Source organism: Nannobrachium achirus (assembly GCF_963921795.1).
Source record: "Nannobrachium achirus genome assembly, chromosome: 9".
NCBI lineage: Eukaryota > Metazoa > Chordata > Actinopteri > Myctophiformes > Myctophidae > Nannobrachium > Nannobrachium achirus.
The window spans coordinates 25,945,161-25,966,054 of NC_137818.1; the positions used below are offsets into that span (position 1 = coordinate 25,945,161).

The 20,894-nt window shown below is 42.6% G+C and overlaps 1 protein-coding gene across 1 annotated transcript in view; it reads right to left on the minus strand.

Annotated features, from left to right (window-relative positions):
* Positions 1–457: 457 nt before the first annotated feature.
* tp73 (tumor protein p73) overlaps positions 458–20,894 on the minus strand; it is a gene marked incomplete at both ends in the record, with an annotated part of 41,679 nt that continues 21,242 nt past the window's right edge. The window contains 6 exons of the mRNA XM_080733677.1: positions 458–589; positions 791–879; positions 1,051–1,193; positions 1,631–1,740; positions 3,618–3,733; positions 4,207–4,393. Of these exons, the coding sequence (XP_080589803.1) occupies positions 458–589; positions 791–879; positions 1,051–1,193; positions 1,631–1,740; positions 3,618–3,733; positions 4,207–4,393 (777 nt within the window). The remainder of the gene's footprint in view (positions 590–790; positions 880–1,050; positions 1,194–1,630; positions 1,741–3,617; positions 3,734–4,206; positions 4,394–20,894) is intronic.

The window sequence follows — 20,894 nt, forward strand, 5'->3', positions numbered from 1 at the left end:
ACTTGGTATCATTAAAATACCCTATAAATACATTATATTTTAGTTGACACACACACACACACACACACACACACACACACACACACACACACACACACACACACACATGCACGCGCGCGCGCACGTGTACAAATGCTCACCCATGTGGGACATGGTGTTGTGGTTGATGGTGTTCTGCTGAGGCTGCTGCCCCACCAGCTGGTTGACTGAGGGCAGCTTGCTGTAGCCACCGTGGACATGGAGCTTGTTCATGTTGGACATTGGAGAGTAGGAGGAGGGAGACGCTATGTGGCTCCTACGGAGAAGAGAGAATGGGGTTGCAGACATGTTGATGGTTCAAGATTAAAGGTTCTCTATTAGTCTTCTGTACAGGTACATGAGAGTGGTCATTACAGCAGCTGATGCTGAGCGTGTGTGTGTGTGTGTGTGTGTGTGTGTGTTTGTGTGTTGATCAGACTCACGGTCTTTGTAGCAGCTGTTGCTGGGCTTGTTGTCTGTACGAGTCAACCAGTTGCTGGGGCACAAGCTCCACTAGCTCCAGGCTGTCTTTTATTTTCATCAGTAGCTCAAAATTCTCCCTGCCACGCACCTGCACACAAGCACACACACGCGCACGCACACACACACACACACACACACACACACACACACACACACACACACATTTCATATGTAAACATTAACCCATTACCTATAATACTGCGGTATTTCAATGGCCTAAGAAGATATCTCAAAATGTATACATGATGGATGTAGTGAAATATATATATAAATATATATATAAACTTACAGGAATATAATAGATCTCTTCCTCTCCATGACGTCTCTTCTTCATGTTAATGTTTGGGCTGGGAATATTCGACGGAGACTGTTTGAAGTCTGCAGATGAAAATAAAAACATGTTTTCAACAATTCTCCCTTTTTTAAATAATCTTCTCCAACTTTTTTCCCATATTTTGACCATTTGGTTCAGTATGATGCTTGGTGATAGTGTGCGTGCAAACACGTTTTAAGTAAAGTTTTAGAAATGCTCACAATTAAGCGACTCACTCCGCTTGTTGGCATTTCCGTTTTTGGCCACACTCTCATTCAGGGCCTGTTGTTCCCGGAAGTGGTCTTCATCAGCCTTGCGGTCGCGCCCTGGACATGCGCATATTCGACCTTCAAACGACCTTCTGCCCAATACCTGACCACTGCAAGAAAAACAGCAACAAAACAGACAAACAAACTGGTATCAGCTGAGGTTTAGCTTTCAGTGTTTTTCATTAGTTATTCGGGCTGACTGGGAGAGGAATATATTGTAGATTCAAAGTGCTGAGAACCACTTTTCATAGAAGAGAAGGCCACATTTTTAACAAAAATAAATAAATAATAAAGTAGTCCTTGTGAACCGTTCTGTTGCTATGTCTACAGTTCGTCAGCAAGTAATATGGATATATACAGTAGCTGTAACATTATGTCCAACACATCAAAAACATCTTAATATTCAGGAGCTGCAGAATAACATTTAAGCAGCATACACAGCAAAATCCTCAGTCTTACTGTAATTAATCAATATATAACTCAGAGTGTGCATAAATGTTACATTTTGTACACTATCAGAGTTTTTGTCAGTGTACTGAGCACATACTCTCTGGTCTCCAAGGTGATGATGATGAGGATGGGTCTCCTGTTCATGCCACCCACGCAGCTGCTGTTGCACATGAAGTTGTACAGGATGGTAGTGAATTCTGTCCCGACCTGCAAGATACAACAGCAGAAATACTTTTGGATTTGAATTTAGCATCAAATGGAATAAGAGGATTCTCGTGGCCCACGCAGCTCATATTAACATTCATTGCGGCGCTGTTTTGAAAATGTTTCGTTTTTATGGTAGTATATGTGGTTCCCATGTTACAGGTAAAGACTAAGTGTTAACCTGAAGCTATGTGGTTCCTTATAGTTTTAAATGTTTTAATGTTGTTTAATGTTTTACATTTTCTGCTTTATTGTTAATCATTGTACCTTTTCTGTAAAGCACTTGTGCTTCATTTTTGCTCTGTAAAGAACTTTGAGCTGCATTTCATGTCACGAAACATGCTAAACAAATAAAGTGTATTATTATTATTTATTAATATGAACATGAACAGTGGAGTTTGATAGTCTGCTGTCAATAACTCAGATACAAGGCGAAACTAACCCTAACCGTCACAAATGTTACCTTGATATCTGCTCATTGTGTCATTCATTCCCCCATTTCAGTTCCCATTAACTGAGCTCCATCAGAAACATCCAACTATTCTACCACTAGAGGGCAATGTTGCTCCACACTCTCAGAGTGAATGTGATGCGGGAGCTCAAATATGTTTCTTCCATTTAATATTTTGGGGTGCAGTTTCTGACCTGAATAGTTCTCACACTTGTACTTGTCTGGACATGCCCAGGATCACTCACAATATCTATTGCCTATGAAGTCATTCTATGATAATGACAATTTTATCAGACTGAACTTCATGATGCACAGTAGTGTAACATGAAAACCAGCACTGGGAGCAGCAATCAATAATATACAGTATATTGTGGTGTGTTCAATTCATATAAGAACCATGCCAACTGACTGAAGGCCAGATTGGCTTGGCTCTCAGCATCAAGGGTTGTATTGGGTGTAAGTTCCTGCGACATATTAAGGCATGGGTCTTCAACGGCCAAGGACCCCTTAGCTGAGAGAGAGATGAAGCAGGGACCCCCACTACATATTGTATAAATGTAGTGGGGGTGATGCAGATTTTCATCGATTCCATAGATAGATTCATAGACTTGTTTGACAGCACTGTCATCAGTCTATGTTGTATGTTGAATTCATGGAGCGCAGGAAGGATGACGTAGCTAGTTCAAGGGGGAGATCTCAGAGGTTGGCGGCGCGCCCCAGGTGGGCGGAGTCCTATATTCCGCCCCCCCCCTACTCAGAATATATCAGGGTGCTAACCTGCTCAGTGTTTAGTTGCCAGACTCAGCGCCCCACCTCCGTCCCCAACTTCCACCTCAGGATTAGGCTTTCCCTTGCGTGGGGTCTCGGATCATGTGACCGCGGAGAGCTTCTGTCACGATAATACGATAATAGCTTTATCATTTATCGTGGAAGGTCGAATCCATGGCCATCTTAATGTTCTGCATGTAGTCTAGTTTATGCTATATCCATTGCTGCTGTTTAGGCTATAGGATGCTCATTATATGGCTCATCTATATTGCTTATATCTCTGCTGCTGTTATATTGTATGCTTCCATTCTTGTCAATAAAGTCTATTCAACCTTAATGATTTGCCCCTTGAAATGTTAATGTGTATTTTCAGACATTTAACCACGTAAATCGTCGATATTTTGAAAACCTGACCTTTCACTACTTGGTCTGCTCTTGTTTACCTCCGCCAAATCTATTTGCCGAAAATAGCCAATCTACAAGCTCTCAACGCCTCGCAGCGATTTTTGGCTAAAGTTCTCCTCGGAATAGAGATGGGAGGGTTCAAGTTGTTTATTTAAAATAATTATCCTATCACGGCCACTTACTTGCTCCCCAACACAATCTCCACACATCAAATGCTCAAAACTGCCTAAAAAACCCAAATACAAAAATCACTCACCTGTGGGGCCTCGTAGGGCACCAGGACACTCTGGCGCCCTGTGACAGGGTCATCCACATACTGGGACAGGTTGTTGCCCTCCACCCGAATCAGGTGACTGGCGGGGGCTGCTTGACCTGTGGATAGAAGGTCAAGGGTTAGCACCACGACACGACCGCTTCATTTATACCTGGTGTTAGTGATTAGATGTTATGCGCTTGATCAAATCAGTACACATTACAGTTTGCCACTATTTATTCATAGTGTCTGTGATTAATGTTGTGCTCTTGACCAAATAGATTACAACATTCAGTTGTGACTCTTCATTAAAACTGGTGTTTGTGGTTAGATGTCATTCTTGATCAAATCACAAATACACAATCCAGTTGGTCACTATTCTTTTATAACTAGTGTTTGTGATTACATTTTATACTTTTGACCACATCACAAGTACACAATTCAGTTTGTAAAGAAACAAACGTCCCAGTTATAAAGCAACTAAAATGAATATTAATATTAATTCATTATAGGGGTACTTTTATTCTGCAGAATAACAAACTATGAAATTCAACTTTTTACAGCGTAAGGTGGGAAAAAGCTCTCATCTTACCGTCATTGAAGTCACGGCCCAGCTCGTGATTGGGGCAACGTTTGACCACCTCTGTGACATGTTCTGCCTTCTTGTAGATGGGCATGGCCCTGATGATGCTGCCATGCGGTGGGTTACAGGACAGCTTGATCTGGATTGGGCAGGTCTTCGCAATCTGACAGTAGAGCTTCTTCAGTAGGGGTGAATACTGTGGATGGAGGAGGAGGAGGAGCGTTTTAATGTACATGTGGAGCTCTGTAAATGTTAAACGGTGCATTTGTATAGATAGCACCTTTATCCAAGGCGCTTTACATTGATTGTGCTTTACATTCACCCATTCACACACACATTCATACACCAATGGCGTGTGCATTACATTCACCCATTCACACATACATTCATACACCAATGGCGGAGGAAACCATGCAAGGCACCAACCTGCTCACCACCGGGAGCAACTAGGGGTTCAGAGTCTTGCTCAAGAACTCTTCGACACTAACTCTGGGGGAGCCCGGGATCGAACTGGGAACCCTTCAGGAACCCTCCACGTTCTAATGACGGTTTCTCTACCCCTGAGCCAATGCCACCCCGGCAATCTGTGTGATTGAAAACCTCCACATAGAGGATACACTGAGGATTTTACTTTGTACAATACAGTAACTCTAAACTAAATCCTAGAGGTGACTGGTGGCTCAGTCATTTAGAGTAGACCAGAGGTCTTCAATGGTTTTCAGGCCAAGGACCCCCCAGCTGAGAGAGAGATGAAGCAAGTAGACCATTATGTACCTTGTGAGTTATCTCTCTCTTATCTCTCTGTGGTTTCTTGTCTTTCTACACTGAGTCTGACCTATCTGAAATATAGCACAAAAATGCCAAAGATAAATCGTACAAAAAAATAAAACCTGGATGAATAAAACAGAATTTCTACAACACCGCAATGAACCTACATGTGATTATAGCCGGACCCAGGACTGAAATTTTGTCATTTTAGGGGCAAGGCCACTTGGCCTTTGGTTTTGAGAGCACAAAGGCCAAATGCCAGGGCAGGAAGGCCATCAAGTAAAACAAGATTTTAGTCCATTGAGAGAGTTTGTTGAATTTAATGGTTAGGGATGTAAGCCATTTACCATGAGAGGGAGTGGGTTGTTGGCTGAAACAGTGGTAAATCAGCCAACAACCCACGACTCTCGAATGGTAAATTGCTTTTCTACCACTTCTACCATATAAATGAAAGAAAACACAGTTGTAACTTGCAAGGTTATGAAATGTTACAACTGCAACACAACAGTGGGCGGGGTCCATGAGCCAACTCAAGGTTGTTGACTGATTTACCACTGTTTTAAGCCAATCAGAATCCAGTATCTGAACATGTGACCACAAAAAGTGGTAGAAGATAACCTAATCTGCAGTGAAATAGATAAATGATGGTAGTTACAATCTGATCCATGTTCAGCCCTGCACCAATCAAAGTCACAGGATTGGTTTAAAGATGGGGACTCAGGGGAGTTAAGATTTCAGAATATCTACAAAAAAATACTGGTGTCTACATGACAAGAAAGAAACACTGGTGTCTACTGTCTACAAATTGACAAGAAATACTGTCTACAAATTGACAAGAAAGAGACAGAGGAGAAAGTGGTACAGTTATCTGGGGCATTAAGGCCACTGTGGCCTCAGGTCATTCCTTTGGTTTGAGGGGCACAAGGCCAAACTGAGGGGCAACGGCGGCCATGGCCTTCATGGCCTCCAAGAAATTCCTGCCCTGGCTGGACCAATGGCAAATTTCTGGGGCTGACCCCTATTTGGGGAAGAGTGCTAGATCTAGACCACCGTACCATTACTGATATTTGGGTAAAAAGTGCAATTTGAAAAACTTAGATTTGATTCAAGTTTCTCTTTAAGAACATTTAACATACCGTATAAGCAAACAAATAAAAATAAACACAAATAATGTTTTGATAAAAAAAAAAAAACACATGAATAGAACTTTATTCACTTAAGCCCTATTCAAAAAATATATATATGTTGACATAAGGATGACAGGTGGAAATTGGAATAAACTCTTGAAACATCACCTGCATATTAGTTCTCAATACTGATGTTGCGATGACCAATATGTAAGTCTGGCTTATGTATCAGTAATGGTTCTATGTTTGATGACCAAAAACTGAAAAAAAGAAAATAGAAAAAAAGGGGGATAAATACTTCATAATAAGAGGATGGGCTCTGGAAAAGAGCATAGTCATCATGACTGGAGGACAAATTGAGTCATTTGGAATATATGGAGAAAATATGCAGGGACTGTAAAACATGTCAGTTGATTTGATTCTATGTTGTAAAGGTAATGACCACCCTGCAGTTTGACTGAAAGATATATTATCTATCAGACTGGGCTTGTGGTTACAGTGGTAATGTTGGTAATGTGATATGTTAGGGCTGGAGGGGGATACATGGAAGTTCAAAAGGCCACAACAGAAAAAAAATGTGTATGCTGGTGGTTTTGCATGTACGTGTGCATGTGAGTGCAAACACATATAAATCTTTCTGTCTATCAGCCAGTCTGTCTCTATGTATCAGAACTTGAAGCTGTAATAGAAAGGCGTTGATGAGCACTTGAACCCTAGCATCCTTATTCTGTAGTGAGCTCACAACATGTTGCATTGTGAGCTTGTAGATCGGCTATTTTTGAGCAGTGCTCCTGGAAGGAGCTAAGCTCCAACATCTGGCTTTGTCTGGGCCCCCAGAAATATCCGGGCCCTCAAAAATGTCCGGGCTCTGAAGCGTGGCCTACATCTGGTCTACATATTGGCACAAGTCACTCAAAGTCTGTTGTACGCCCAGGGTCAATTCACACTAGGTGTGATTTTTTAAGAGATTTGTTGTGGATTGACAAAAGTCTAGTTAGTATTTACATAGAGTACCTGTCCAGAAGTTGAAGAAAGGGGGCGAGGGGGGTACTGCGCCATGCGAGACCAAAAGGGCCGGTGCGATGTGGTGTGGTGGGGGGTTAACTGGCAATGGAATTCCGGCATTAGTGGTTGAAGTTGAAGAGATTTTTAAAAAGTGGGATCCAGAGACCCCCTTGAGGGGCTTCCAGTGGGTCTCCAACAAAATGAGTTAATATAGCATAAAAATCAGTTTAACCACTTTAACTGTTTTACACTCTGGCTATTTTAACATATCCGATCTACAGTACAAGCTAACAGTGCATCCCATTGCGTTGCTTGGTGAGCTTGTAGATCCACTGTACTAGCTAGAGTCAATCAAGAATATTTAACGAGAAAGTGCCAAGCATTGCAAGATCTTAGCCCCCATGCTGCAATGCCAGTCTGTGTTGATACCTCAGTCAAAATGTTTGGGTATTACACAGCTGGGAGTTACACATGTTCAAAAGACCTCTTTGTATTTGTCTGACAAGCACATCTGCTATCACTGAGGTCAGCACTCGTCTTGCCTTGGTGTGTGTGTGTGTGTGGGGCTGGGGGGGGGGGGGGGGGTGTGCGCGCGTGCATCATCTCAGATGCATCCTAACGATGCCAGGACATGAAATGAAAAAGTCTAAACATGCCCTGACACTATCATGAAATCTCAAAAATCCACCTGAAGACATCAAAATGGTACATTCCAGGTGAAACTGAGGAGACAGTAGTGCTGTATGGACTTGCTACAGTGAGCCCCAACACAAATGCAACCATTCGCCCTGTAGCAACAAGTACACAATATACAGATAGACATGGCTAATTCGTAGCAATGAGCTGGTGATGATTCTTTGATTAGATAGATGATATTGTTGTCATGGTGGCTACTGGTACAGTATGATGAACACTGGGATTGGAAAATAAATATTCAGTATTCTTTTTTTTGTGTATCATGTCAGACCCGCCTGCAATCATTCATTTATATCTATGACACATGAAAACCGCAAACATAACACAACACGATATCTTGGAGAGGTTATACATCATCCCTTCGTCTGTCTATAATTTACACTCTTCAATCGCACTGTGAAATTCCCATCAGGCTATGGCCCCGCCCTCTAGACAATTTAGGGTGCTATTTGGGAAGACAGATCCAGACAGAGAGATAATAGGGGATCGCTAGGAGAAGGAAGGCCAATGCCAACATCTACAGTACCTACATTCTTTGCTGTTACACCAAGCTCTCTGCTACATCCAACTAAATCGTCACCTTGTCTATCTCTCCGACTCTCTCTCTCACACACACGCACGCGCACATGCACATGCACATGCACGCGCACATGCACACGCACACGCACACACACACACACACACACACACACACACACAGGCCCGGATTTATATGACATGAGGCCCCTGGGCAAGGGGAAATAAAGAGGCCCTCGTGCGCGTGCAAAAATTCCACCTCCGGTCCACCTGACCACACCGTGACCTCACCTTCGGACCGGCCCGTGCATAATCTGACTGTGTATCCTCATTGGCTCATTGGAAGGGTCTAAAGCGGATACAGAATTGGAGTTTGCGTGCATGTTTGTAGCCTATGTGTGTGGAAAGTACCGGATACATAGAGTGGGCGGGCTTTAGACTGCACTAAGCTTTCAGAGCAGCTACATGCAGTGCGGCCAGCAGAGCAGAAGCTCTCAATAATAAAACAAAATGTACTGTAACTAAACACAAATATCACTTTATTTGGATTGCAATACTTTAAAATGTCATCATTAAATTTACTCATTCAGGATCTTTTCAAAAGTTCCACAACGCCTCCCCTCTCCATAGACTATCCATGTAATTCATAGTGCACGGATCATGCACGCCCATGCCTAGATCATGCACCACGTGTGTCCACACTGTTCACAGCTTTCAAACAAAAAAATCCGAATGGAAATCCGTTCAGGCATTCATGAGCTAGCAGCCATTATGTTTTCTTGAAATGTAAACAAACATGGCTGCCATGTTTGTTGGTATGAGGGTTAAACATGGAATTTCGCTATTGCGATCATGCCTACTACATTTTTTGGGGTCCAAAAAATTTTTTTTGAAAATTTTTTTTTTTTTTTTTTTGAGGCCCCCCTCCCCTGAGGCCCCTGGGCTCGTGCCCACCCTAGCCCAATGGTAAGTCCGGCCCTGCACACACACACACACACACACACACATACACAAACACACTTGAAATTACTTATTAATTTCTGCATAGTCTCTCAAGACATTTTGTAGTGTCTGCATAAAGAGCATAACCAAACGCCATGCTGTAAATACTTAGGTTAAAAAAAGCCTGTGAACATGTCCTATAAGTTACCAAACATTACAAATAAATATATATAAAATAGTAGTATCCATCTGTAACCAAGCTGGTAGTCGTAATATTTTTCTTTTTAATCTGGCAATAGTCATTGGTGCCTCAAGCTCCAGAACAAACACTTGGTTTGTCCAACTACAACAAATACACCTGGAGAGTTCAGAGTTGGCAGTAAGATTTGAGAACAATGCAGGTATATTATTGTAAATCTTTCACATATTAGTTTTGACAGATGAAACACACACATTAGGGTTGCAACAGGTAATCAAACTTTGGCGCTGAATAGCTGAGTGGTTGTGTACCACATAGGCTCTGATGCCTACCCGAATCCCAGGTTTGATTCCCGGTGACATAACGTTTCCAAAATAGCAGAAATAGCATCAAAATGCATAAATGAGATTGTCTATTTTAACTATTTTAGCTTGACTCCATCGTACGACAGTATAAAACATGGCTTAAATCACACACATTTATTTAGTCAATAATAAATCTATTAAAGAATGTTCACGTTGATATATTGTACATATATATAAAAATATGCTTCTTGATTATTCTATGAATCAGAAATCAGTAATCTCTAAGAAAATTGTCAGTAGTTAGTTGCAGCCCTATAACCTCCCACCTCTAGCCATGAGCACTGCCTCAGGAGCAGCGAAAATACTTGTGCACAACATCACCTTTCCCACCTAGCTTTGTCTGACAAGTCTCGACGGATCATCCATACTGTGAATAAATAATTTTAAAATGCATCAGCCAGCCAGCCAGGCAGAGTCCTTTCCCACAGACCTGGGGAATTTTCCCAGCATTTTTTGTTGAGTAACAACAAGATGAGCTGTGAATAGGAACAAGGCCGTTATGGCAGTTATAGACAAAATCATTACATCAGTCAAACTTTTGCCCTGGATGGAAGTGATGCTTAATTTATTCTATATGGAGTAAAAAGCAGGCTTTGCAGTTTTACATACCGCTTTAAGAAACAACTTTAAGAAACATCTTTCTAAGTTCTAAATATTGGAGACAAATTCAGACAATCTTCATAGACGAAGATATCTGCATGCACCGGTAACATGTCCTTGGTTCGAACTCCCTTTGGTCCGACCACCTAAACCCAACCTTAACCCTACCCTAACCTCAGTAAAACTATGCCTAAACCCAACCTTAACCCTACCCTAACCTCAGTAAAACTATGCCTAAACCTAACCTTAACCCTAACCCTAACCTCAGTAATGGGGGAATCAATACCAGCCACCAATATTAGGAATTAGAAATCTTTGTCTGGGGATGGTCATTTTATCTACTTTAACAGCCCATTTGTCAGGAAGGTAACTGTCATTTGCATGATGCAATTTTAAAGCTATACTGTGTAAGTTGTTCAACTTGTGGTCAGTAGCTCTATAGCAAACCTCGGTCGCGTCCGCGTCTTTCAGCCGTTTTTCGGTTCTCACACCCCCGCGTCTGCCTCCACCTCGCCGAGATCTATCTTTTGAGGGGTCCCTGGTTCCTGTGCGTTCAGCCATTCCGGAGATACACTCCTTCACCCATGCCTCCCTGTGCAACCGAGTATACAGACACACGGGAGACTACAAATATGGCCGCCCTAGCGACCCCACTCCAAGATGCGCTGTGATTGGCCGGCAGTTTATAACCCTCGCTGTGATTGGCCGGTAGTATGATGACGTCATTTTGCCGCGAAATCCCCCCCCCCTCACGGCTCATAGAAAACATATAAAGAGAAGGCTTTTGAAGCTGAAAAGAACGGAGTGGGGGTTCTAAAACTTTAGCGATTTAACAGTTAGGACCATTTTAAGATTTGTTTTATAAAAAAAGTTACATGGTATAACTTTAAATGTGATTTTCCATACTTAACATGCCACAGTATCTGGCTAGGTTATAGGTTAATCACAAAAAGGTTTCTTTCTTTATGAAGAAAGATACATTTCATATGATCTCACACCTGTTGTCTCCGCAAGGCCGAAGGAATGCCCGAGACTGTTTTGCACCCTGTATGTCTGTCCATCCATCCATCCGACCGTGTGTGTGTGTGTGTGTGTGTGTGTGTGTGTGTGTGTGTGTGTGTGTGTGTGTGTGTGTCCGTCTGTGAACAGCTAATGGGATCACACACACTCTCTGGATGCCAGAGCAAAACCTCTGCCACAAATTCTTCAGATCAACCTGTTATAGTACTGTATATAGTGCCAGCAGGAGGCCGATTTTTGCAAAACACATTTCTTGACTCCAACAGATTTTGTCCAAACATCATGCAAATCAGTAAACAGTTTCTCTATAGTCATGTGACCAACACATTCAATTTTTCATAATCCATTCCGATTGGCTAAGATTGGCATCTAAAGTTTGCAGGAGTGGCTTGTTTTGAACAAAATGCCTCAAACCATAAATGTCCGATTGCAGTGAAACCTTGCACGCACATTCCCACTAGGTTGAGGAGCACATACCACCCTTTTCGGATTGTCGTGTTATAGCACCACCTAGAGGCCCATTTCCGCTTAAGAATTTAAGCGAAATTAAGAAGTCCTACAGATTTTGTCCAAACATCACGCAAATCACTACACATTATCTCACACAGATCCGTCAGATTCTTCATATTCCATCCTGATTAGCGAATTTCAAACATTACTGGCCCACAACCTGACCTGGCAGAGACCTGTGCTCCTCGGATTACCTGCACTCTTTATTGCTATGGAAGATCACAGAAAGTAAAAGTTAAAACTATCAAGGCTTTGACAAATGATTTATCTAGTTAGGTAGTTTCTATAACTGTGTCTGGATGGTGTGTGGTGTATTATTTAATCTGCTGCTTTGTGGGAAAGATTGACATCTGCCCCAGTATCAAATAATATCCATAATAAAAAGGAGAACATAAATCTGTGATATTTTGTTGGTATCACAGTGCATGGTTTGGTGATTGGTAATGTGTTTGAACACAGTCCCACCTCGAAGTTCAAAAAAGTCATAAATCTTTCTCTGTGTTTTGTGTCTTTCTGAGTGCAGCTGAATGCCATGGGAGACGTCTCAACTCGCCCCCACACGCAAATGTGCGCAGTCCCAGATATTGTACACAGAAACACAGCTGTTTGTTTATATAGCATGTTATCATAATTGTTGAAGTGCACATTATGTTATCTAATATATCACAAAACGTTGTTACTGATGAGAGATGATGTGTGATGGGCAAAGTGCACGATGGATGATGAATGAAAAAAGAGAAAATCTCTAGATAGATAAAAGATCGATAACTGGTTAATGCTTATCAAAAGGAGAAACATGGTTTTATACTGTAAAGCTGATTGATCATCTTTTTTAGTCCAACTCTAACCACCCTTCCACCCACTCAAAGATCTCATCAATCCATCCAATCTTCCATCCATTCGTCCGTCCATCCATCCATCCATCCATCCATCCATCCATCCATCCATCCCTTCAGTATGGTGGACCAGTGGCAGGCAGGCCGTGACAGGCTCTCTGAGACAGTGATAATTGCCAAATCGTCATCCATACATACAAGCAGTGACTTGTCTGCTTTGCTGCCACAAATTCGCTTAACTGTCCAAATATGTTTATACACACACACACACACACACACACACACACACACACACACACACACACACACACACACACTACACCCTTTGTTGGACAGCTGTGCCCCACTCCCCCCCGTTGATCATATTCGAGCATCCACAAGTTGAGAATTTCCACGCAATGTGGAAATTCAATTCGGCTTCGGAGAATTTCCCACACTTTCTTTGAAGTGTTGGTAATTGCTGTTTGGGAGTCTTTGGGAGATGGGGTAAGATGTAATCATTGCTAGGCCCTGGCTAAAACCTGAAATTGATACATTTTTGAGGTGTAGACAACAGTATGGACCAGAATTGTGAATTCATCAACGCATGGCATGAAACTAACTCTTTCTGTGGCCACAGTGGCAGGTTCATTCAGAATGGCACAGGGCAATTTTAATTTCTGAGCTGTCTTTTCCAATTTAAAATTTGATAGCTGTCAAAGAGTCTGGACTTTATTTCAAGCTTTGTTCCGAACAGAATGGTTTCAAGGTTGAATGTGCAGCAATATAGTACAATAATACTCCATAGTACTCCATAGCCAATTGTTTCATCTTGTATTGTCACGTTCTAGTATTTGTCACAGTATATTTTTTATTTGTATACATTTCTTAATAAAAAAACAACCAACCTACTGTACCTACCAGTTGCACCGAATTGCATCCTGAGGCACATCATTGGAATTAAACCAATTCCTATCACTGCGTTATGCATAAAATCAAATGTACTTATGTTACATTCATTATTTGAGGCAGAAGCACAAACCTGCTTAGTTGTGCGTTTTTTTTGTTAAAACCCACCCTAGGATCAGTTCACGCTTATGAACCGATGACCTCATATTATCAAGTGTGGGTTTTCTTGCCACTGATGTTCAACAGGAGGCCAGGAAGGAGGTCGGCAGAGCATGCAGCGGCGGGGATTCGTCGATTGATGCAAGAGGGGGGGCATGGATGTGGGGCGAGTTGGGACCTGCATTCTGACAGAGAGAGGGCTAATAGCTGGGAAGAGCAGCTTCTTACAAGCCGCCACGCCAAGCATGCTCTGGCCTGCCCCTCCCTGCACACACAAATACACTTCACACGTACGCGCGCGCACACGCACACGCACACACACACACACACACACACACGCACACGCGCACACACACACACACACACACGCCTACAGCGTGTGACACACACATTCTCTCTCGTTCATTCTCCCACACATACAAGCATGAATGCAAGCATACAAATGCACACACACTTTCTCTCGTTTTGCATGATCCAACACGCGCGCGCCACACACACACACACACACACACACACACACACACACACACACACACACACACACACACACACACACACACACCTGAGTGTATGGAAAAAGTGTTGATTATTGGAAAACGCTGAGGTGTTACATCTCATTTCCAGTCAGGATGACACATTGGGCTGTCTCCGGAGCCCCAGTCACAGATGAGAGTGGTGGTGTCCTCAGCACCTTTACCCCTAACGCACAGCCATGCTCTGCTGACATGTGAGGGGATCACCATTTATTATAGCTGGGTGTAAACGAAGGTTATAATGGTAAAAGAAGGATACTCTTCTATTCTATTCTTTTGTTCACATTGCCAATCAAAACAAAAAGGGGAGGTGAGGTCTTGTACTACAAAGATCTTCAGTAGTTTATTCATTATATCTGTACATCATAACCACAAGACTCCTAGAAGACTCCTGGACACATGGATGGTGTTCTATTCTATTTTATACAACAACTAGTTCCAACCTTGTATTGTGACTGGCCAAGTGGCATCCAGAGCCGTGTCAATAACCACAATCCACTGATGGGTAAATCAGTGGTAAATGTATCACTAGGGGGCCATTTCCACCAGCAAAGAACCGGTTCCATAACCAGTGCCGGTTCAACTTTCTTGGAACCTTGGTTCGTTCTTGTGAACCGGCTTTCCACCAGATTGAACCATGATTGAACCAGAGGAAACAAGGATTTTTGTGGTTCCTGTTCCGAACCAACTCAGTTCTCGGTGGAAAAGCTCACCTCTGGTTCATCCCATAGGCGGGAGAAAGAACCAGAACCGGTTCTTTGCCGGTGGAAAAGGCCCCTCTGTGACACATTCCAGTCCAGCTAGCTTTAAGACACCTACAGTATTTTGTATAGTACTTTATATGGGTTAGGAAACACACTGTGGCTCCACATCATGTGGCCAGCCTATGACTCCATATTTGGGCATGGAACTGATCAGTCATGTGGTTTGTGAGATTGCGCCCATACACCCAGCAGGGGCGAGATGCACGCGTGCACACACACGCTAAGTTCCTGCAGAGATGCACCATAAAAAGATGTAATGACGGTGCTGTGTTCTGCTGTAGCATGAAAGCAATAAAACATTTGAGGTCATGCTTCATCATGGTTATTTAAAGCAGTGTCTGGATAACATTGCAAGAAATGGGGCCAAGAATAACTGCTACATGAAAATGTTGTACTGTGACAGTGTTAGTTGCTATATCTCACTGGTTCTCAAAACATGTCCATGCAAGGACCCCCAAATTGATATGTAATTGGTCGCAGACCCCCAAAGGATTTCGTGCTGGGCCCGGCCTAAAATCCAGACGGAGGTGCTAGTTAAGCTTTAGATTTTTTTTTCACTTCACTTCTCCATCCGACTATCATTTGAAAGGGACCTGATGCAGCCACCTAGGCATCACAGCTTCTGATTGGTCTGTGTGGTGAGGCAGGACCAGCAGAGGGAGGGGAGGGAAGGGAGATAGCCTTCCAATGTATAATTCGAGTCACTTCCTGACTTGCCTATACGTTATTGGTGACGTTTTGGATATCCAGCCAAAGATTTATAATATAGGAAGATACATCCCAATTGGAGCAACAGAACAGCTCGTCTGATATTTGGCATTACCTTGGGTACTAGGGAAATAGAAGTTAAGTTAGACTACAGGTCTAGCTGAATCCAGGTCCAGCTTCATGATGCAGTTCCCAATTTGTACTTGTACTGTTTGCAATTTTGCAATAAAGTTTTCAATGAAGAAAATAAAAACCTGCTTTGTGACGCTCAGGTCCAATATTTTAGTTCAGTGACCATGGGGCTAAAGAATGGTTCAGAAGTTGTGTTCACGTTCACTCTCCCATTGGAATGAATAGACTCCAACCTGCTGCTTCCCATTTCCTAAAAAGGGGTTCACCACTTCGCCTACGTCACACAGATACTGGAAGTAAACCGGAGATAGCATGTCTTGCTATTTGCGTCTTGGATCCAGCTCAAACAGGATGATAGCCATTTCCACCCATGAGAGAAGATATGTCAAGATTTGTCAAAATCTTTCAAAAACAGCCAATCTGTAAGCTCACAATGTGTCACATGGCAACGTGTTGCCACTTTGAGAACCAGTACTATAATATTCTCACATTGATAGGAGTGTATGGATTACCCTGTTTGTTTTGATGGTACTGCTATAGATCCTAGATACAAGATGTGTTCTTTTTTAATTCATTTGAATGTAAAAAGCAATATGGGGCTTCCTTTCTAACAGAAGTCAACAATGTGCTGCCACAAACTGAACCATGCTGCCAGTCAATCATACAGTGGACAGGCTCACGGGTGAGCTTTCAAATAAGGAATGCCATTTATTCTATAGTTAAGAAGCGGCTAGCAGACAGAAACAAAGGCATTTCTGTACAGGAGCCTTTAGTCTTTACCCAGTTAATCTCTCTAATCCTTGCACACCACCTACTTACATGGCAGACAGAGAGGCGAAGAGAGTGGGAAATAGAGAGAGAGAGAGAGAGAGAGAGAGGTACAGACTAAGAGAAAAACAGGTACTCAAAAGAGAAATGGACAAAGAAAGAAAGAAAGGTTATGAGACATATGGGCATACAAACAAAGAGAAATGGAAAGAGAGAGAGAGAGAGAGAATAAACAAAGAGACAGATGTACCAGGCAGGCAGGCACACAGTAAAATTCTGTGAAAGTTTTACACTGAAAATGGACCCTTGCAGTTCCATTTGGGACGGGTAAATGTTTTCACCTTTTACTCCAGTATGCAGGTGAGTCGGTAACTTATTGCGACCGTCAGGGAGCAGTTTACTATGAAAACCTCCACCGGCCGTCCGTCCGTCCGTCCGTCCGTCCGTCCGTCCGTCCGTCACACCTTTGTGACCATCAACAAACGTCACACATTTGTTGATGTTTAAATCGAAGAGTCTTGGTCAAATACTTCTGTTGGTTTCTGCACTGATCATTTATTCAATTCAGCTGTGTTTGCTCGTGTCATCATGATGAGGTCATAAATCAGCCATGCCCAAATATAGATTTTACGGGTTTACATGCTTACTCAGTTATTCGTTATGTGAAAGTCCTATAACGTCTATGATATCTGACATCATCATACATACATTCCCTTTTATGCCCATAAATGGAGATCCCCTCTGTAGAACCAGCCACTGACATCACTGTAATGTCAGGGGAACCAAATCCCTTTTATGCCCATATATGGAGATCCCTGTGATGCCAGGGGAACCAAATCCCTTTTATGCCCATATATGGAGATATGGAGATCCCCGTGTTGCCAGGGTAACCAAATCCATTTTATGCCCATATATGGAGATCCCTGTGATGCCAGGGGAACCAAATCCCTTTTACGCCCATATATGGAGCTCCCTTATGTCATCAATATTAAGCCCATATCTGTGAATATCTTTGGGTACCAGATGTCTCCATATATGGTTAAATGGTCCGATATACATCACTGGCCAGAAGACCAAGAAATGGTGCAACCTCGCCCTTTGCTTTTCTCCCTATAGGCATCTTACTGGTAGGTAGTTTAATGAGGAATGCAGTATGGTGGTAGGTAGGTAGTTATGGCCTTTGATGTAAGATTTTCACTTTCTAGGATAACTATATTTGCTATTCCCAGATGATGCCCTTTTAGGGTACCCCTCATGCCCATATATGGAGATCCCCAGGCTTTACTAATTAACATAAGTTTTATGCCCATATATGGAGATCATTGTCCCAATGTCATCAGATATATGGGCATAAATGGACACAGGCAAACTAGATGGGCTGTATGGATATCCAGATGTGTGATGTAAGTGTTTTATTCCAAATGTGGCACCCCACAGACATATTTCCAGAAACAAAATCCCTTTCATGCCCATATATGGAGATTTCTGATGTCATCAATCCCAGGCCCTGTAAAAAACATGGTTGCTATGGTATGAGCAACTTATGTCTCCATATATGGAGATTCAACTTCAATGAGTAACCATGGCAAACTGTCAACTGCCCGTATGTCTTGATAATTGGTAAAACAAACTTTTGGCCTATTTGTGGAGATAAGCGACCAACGGTCGCTTATCTCCCGATTAGGGAGTCTTACTGGTTGTAGTCAATATGCCCCTATGCTATGGCATGGCATTCACCATTGCCTGAGGCTACCAAAAACTGAGCAACAGGAAACCAAGAGCCTGTTAACCCCTTCATAAAAACAAGGTGACTCAGTCTAGCCCACACAGTCCTTCTCTTTGTCAATATTCAAGCAGGTTCAAGCACAGGCAGACCTTACACTGGATTAAAGATTTTACAGAGACAGTCACACACGCGCCCACGCACGCACATCCTAAAAATCACACACACACACACACACACACACACACACACACACACACACACACACACACACACACACACACACACACACACACACACACACACACACACATATTGTTGCTATTTTTGGGGAATCCCCTCATAGAGAGCTCTTTCACTCAGAGTGGCTTGACTAATCTCTTTTATTTCCCTTTTCAAAACCAACACTTCTAAAAAGGCCCGGCTGGCATGATCTTTGAGTCAAAGAATATGAGCTCATCTGGGTCAGGATCCCCTGGTCAGAACTTTCTGGTGTGGCCAGGGAAAGGGAAGTCTGGGATTCTCTTTTGGAACTTAAGGCCCCCATGACCCATCTCCACATAAGCGAAGGAAGATGGACGGATGTTCATGTGATGAAAAATGATGCTTTAGGATATGTGTAAAAGCACTTAAATGCCTCTGACTGTCTCTGCCAATGGGTATAATCAGACGCGCATCATAAAATCACTTGGCCTTAATTCCCCTTCTAATCCCTCCTGCTTTATGACAGCTGAATAATCACAGCCTTCTTCTGAATACTCATTCTTCTGCTGCCTCATCATCCACACTTAAAGTCGTGTGCCAGTCAGAACTCCCAACGTCAGGTAATAATAGTGTCTCTGCTCTTACTGTGTTACTGTGAGGTTGTGTGGAACACTAATGCCTTCCCATTGCCCCCCCTCCCCTCTCTCGAAGAGAAAACAATCAAGGAGTACTTAAATTGTTTTGGCAACTTATGGGTGATAAGCCTTCTCTGCGCCTAAGTTTAAAATGTCCAACTATTTAGACTGACCTCTCTAAAAGGAATTCAGCCCTAAGACATCACTAAGTTGAGCATACGGACATACATACATACAGACAGACAGACAGACAGACAGAAGTATCGACGTATGGATGTACGGACACCCCGAAAACAATGACTCCAGCCATGGCTGACATCGGTGAATGAATCCTATATAAAAATTGGCTACTGGGTGGCCGGTGGACCATGGCCTTGTCACTCTGATCGAACGCCTATAAAAGAGTTGCAAAGAAAAAGCCGTCATTGCTTCTCTATTGTACTTAGACATTGTTGGTAGGAAGTGACCGCTATAAAGTCTAGACAGTTTTTCTCAAATGGGGGTACGTGTACCCCTAGGGGTACGTAGAGGTACTACAGGGGGTACTTGAGAGAAAATGGAAAATGGAAACATTTTACTGTTATGTTTAACTCATACTCTGCGATCCCCGTCGAAACCGGAGATTTCCCGCTGTACCACTCTGAACTCTGAAGGTAAACTTTCTGAACAGCAGCAGTTGCTAAGTATGCTAACGTAACGTTGATATTGAAACGAGATGTAATTCATAACATTGGCATACCTGCTGTTAGTTTACAAGTTGATGCGTGTGAAACAAGCCCAAACGACCAATTAAGCTGCAAGTGCTGCATTTTGCAGATTTCATTTCCTCCATTGTTCACAGCTGAGAAGCGCTCGAGACATGGCCATGAAAACCAACCAATCAAAACACTGCACCAACGCACCACACCTTCAAACCTTATCTTCTGAGTAGGGTCGGTGAGTGCGTGCACTCAACACACCGGTGCGCCGCGCACTGGATTTCCGAACGACAACGCACCAAGTGCACCGAATAAATGAACGACAACATGGCACACCAGTGCGTTGAGTGCGCATTTCCGAACGCACCCCAAGTACGAATTTTTACAGTTACTGAATAAAAAACAGGCTAATTGCTCTTATTTTCAACATAAGGACTTGAAAAAGTGGACTTTTGATGTCAATATTTTCTAGTCAAAATGTTGTTGTTAAAGGGGACTCTTGGATTCATATAATCAGGAAAAGGGGGTACTGAAGCCCAAAACGTTTGTGAACCATTGGTCTAGATCATGCCATGAGGACACCACTATTGTTCCATTTTCTCAATTTCTGAATGAAAACCTCCGTGCTGTAACTCTGAAACCAAGGCTAAATCCATCCCCACCATGTGTCTTGTTTTCAGTGGTTTTTAAACTATGAAGCATGCAAACCACACCTGATAAGAAGACTCCAAGAACTAGATTAGGTTGTGTTTTAACATCTCCTACTGTATGTCTTGGCAAACAATTTGTCACAAATTACACTAAACAACGATCACAATCCTGGCAGATTTAACCACTTTTGCAATCCGTTCCTTGGTAAAACAAGCAACTCTTTTGATAAAGACATCTTATACGCCGCAAG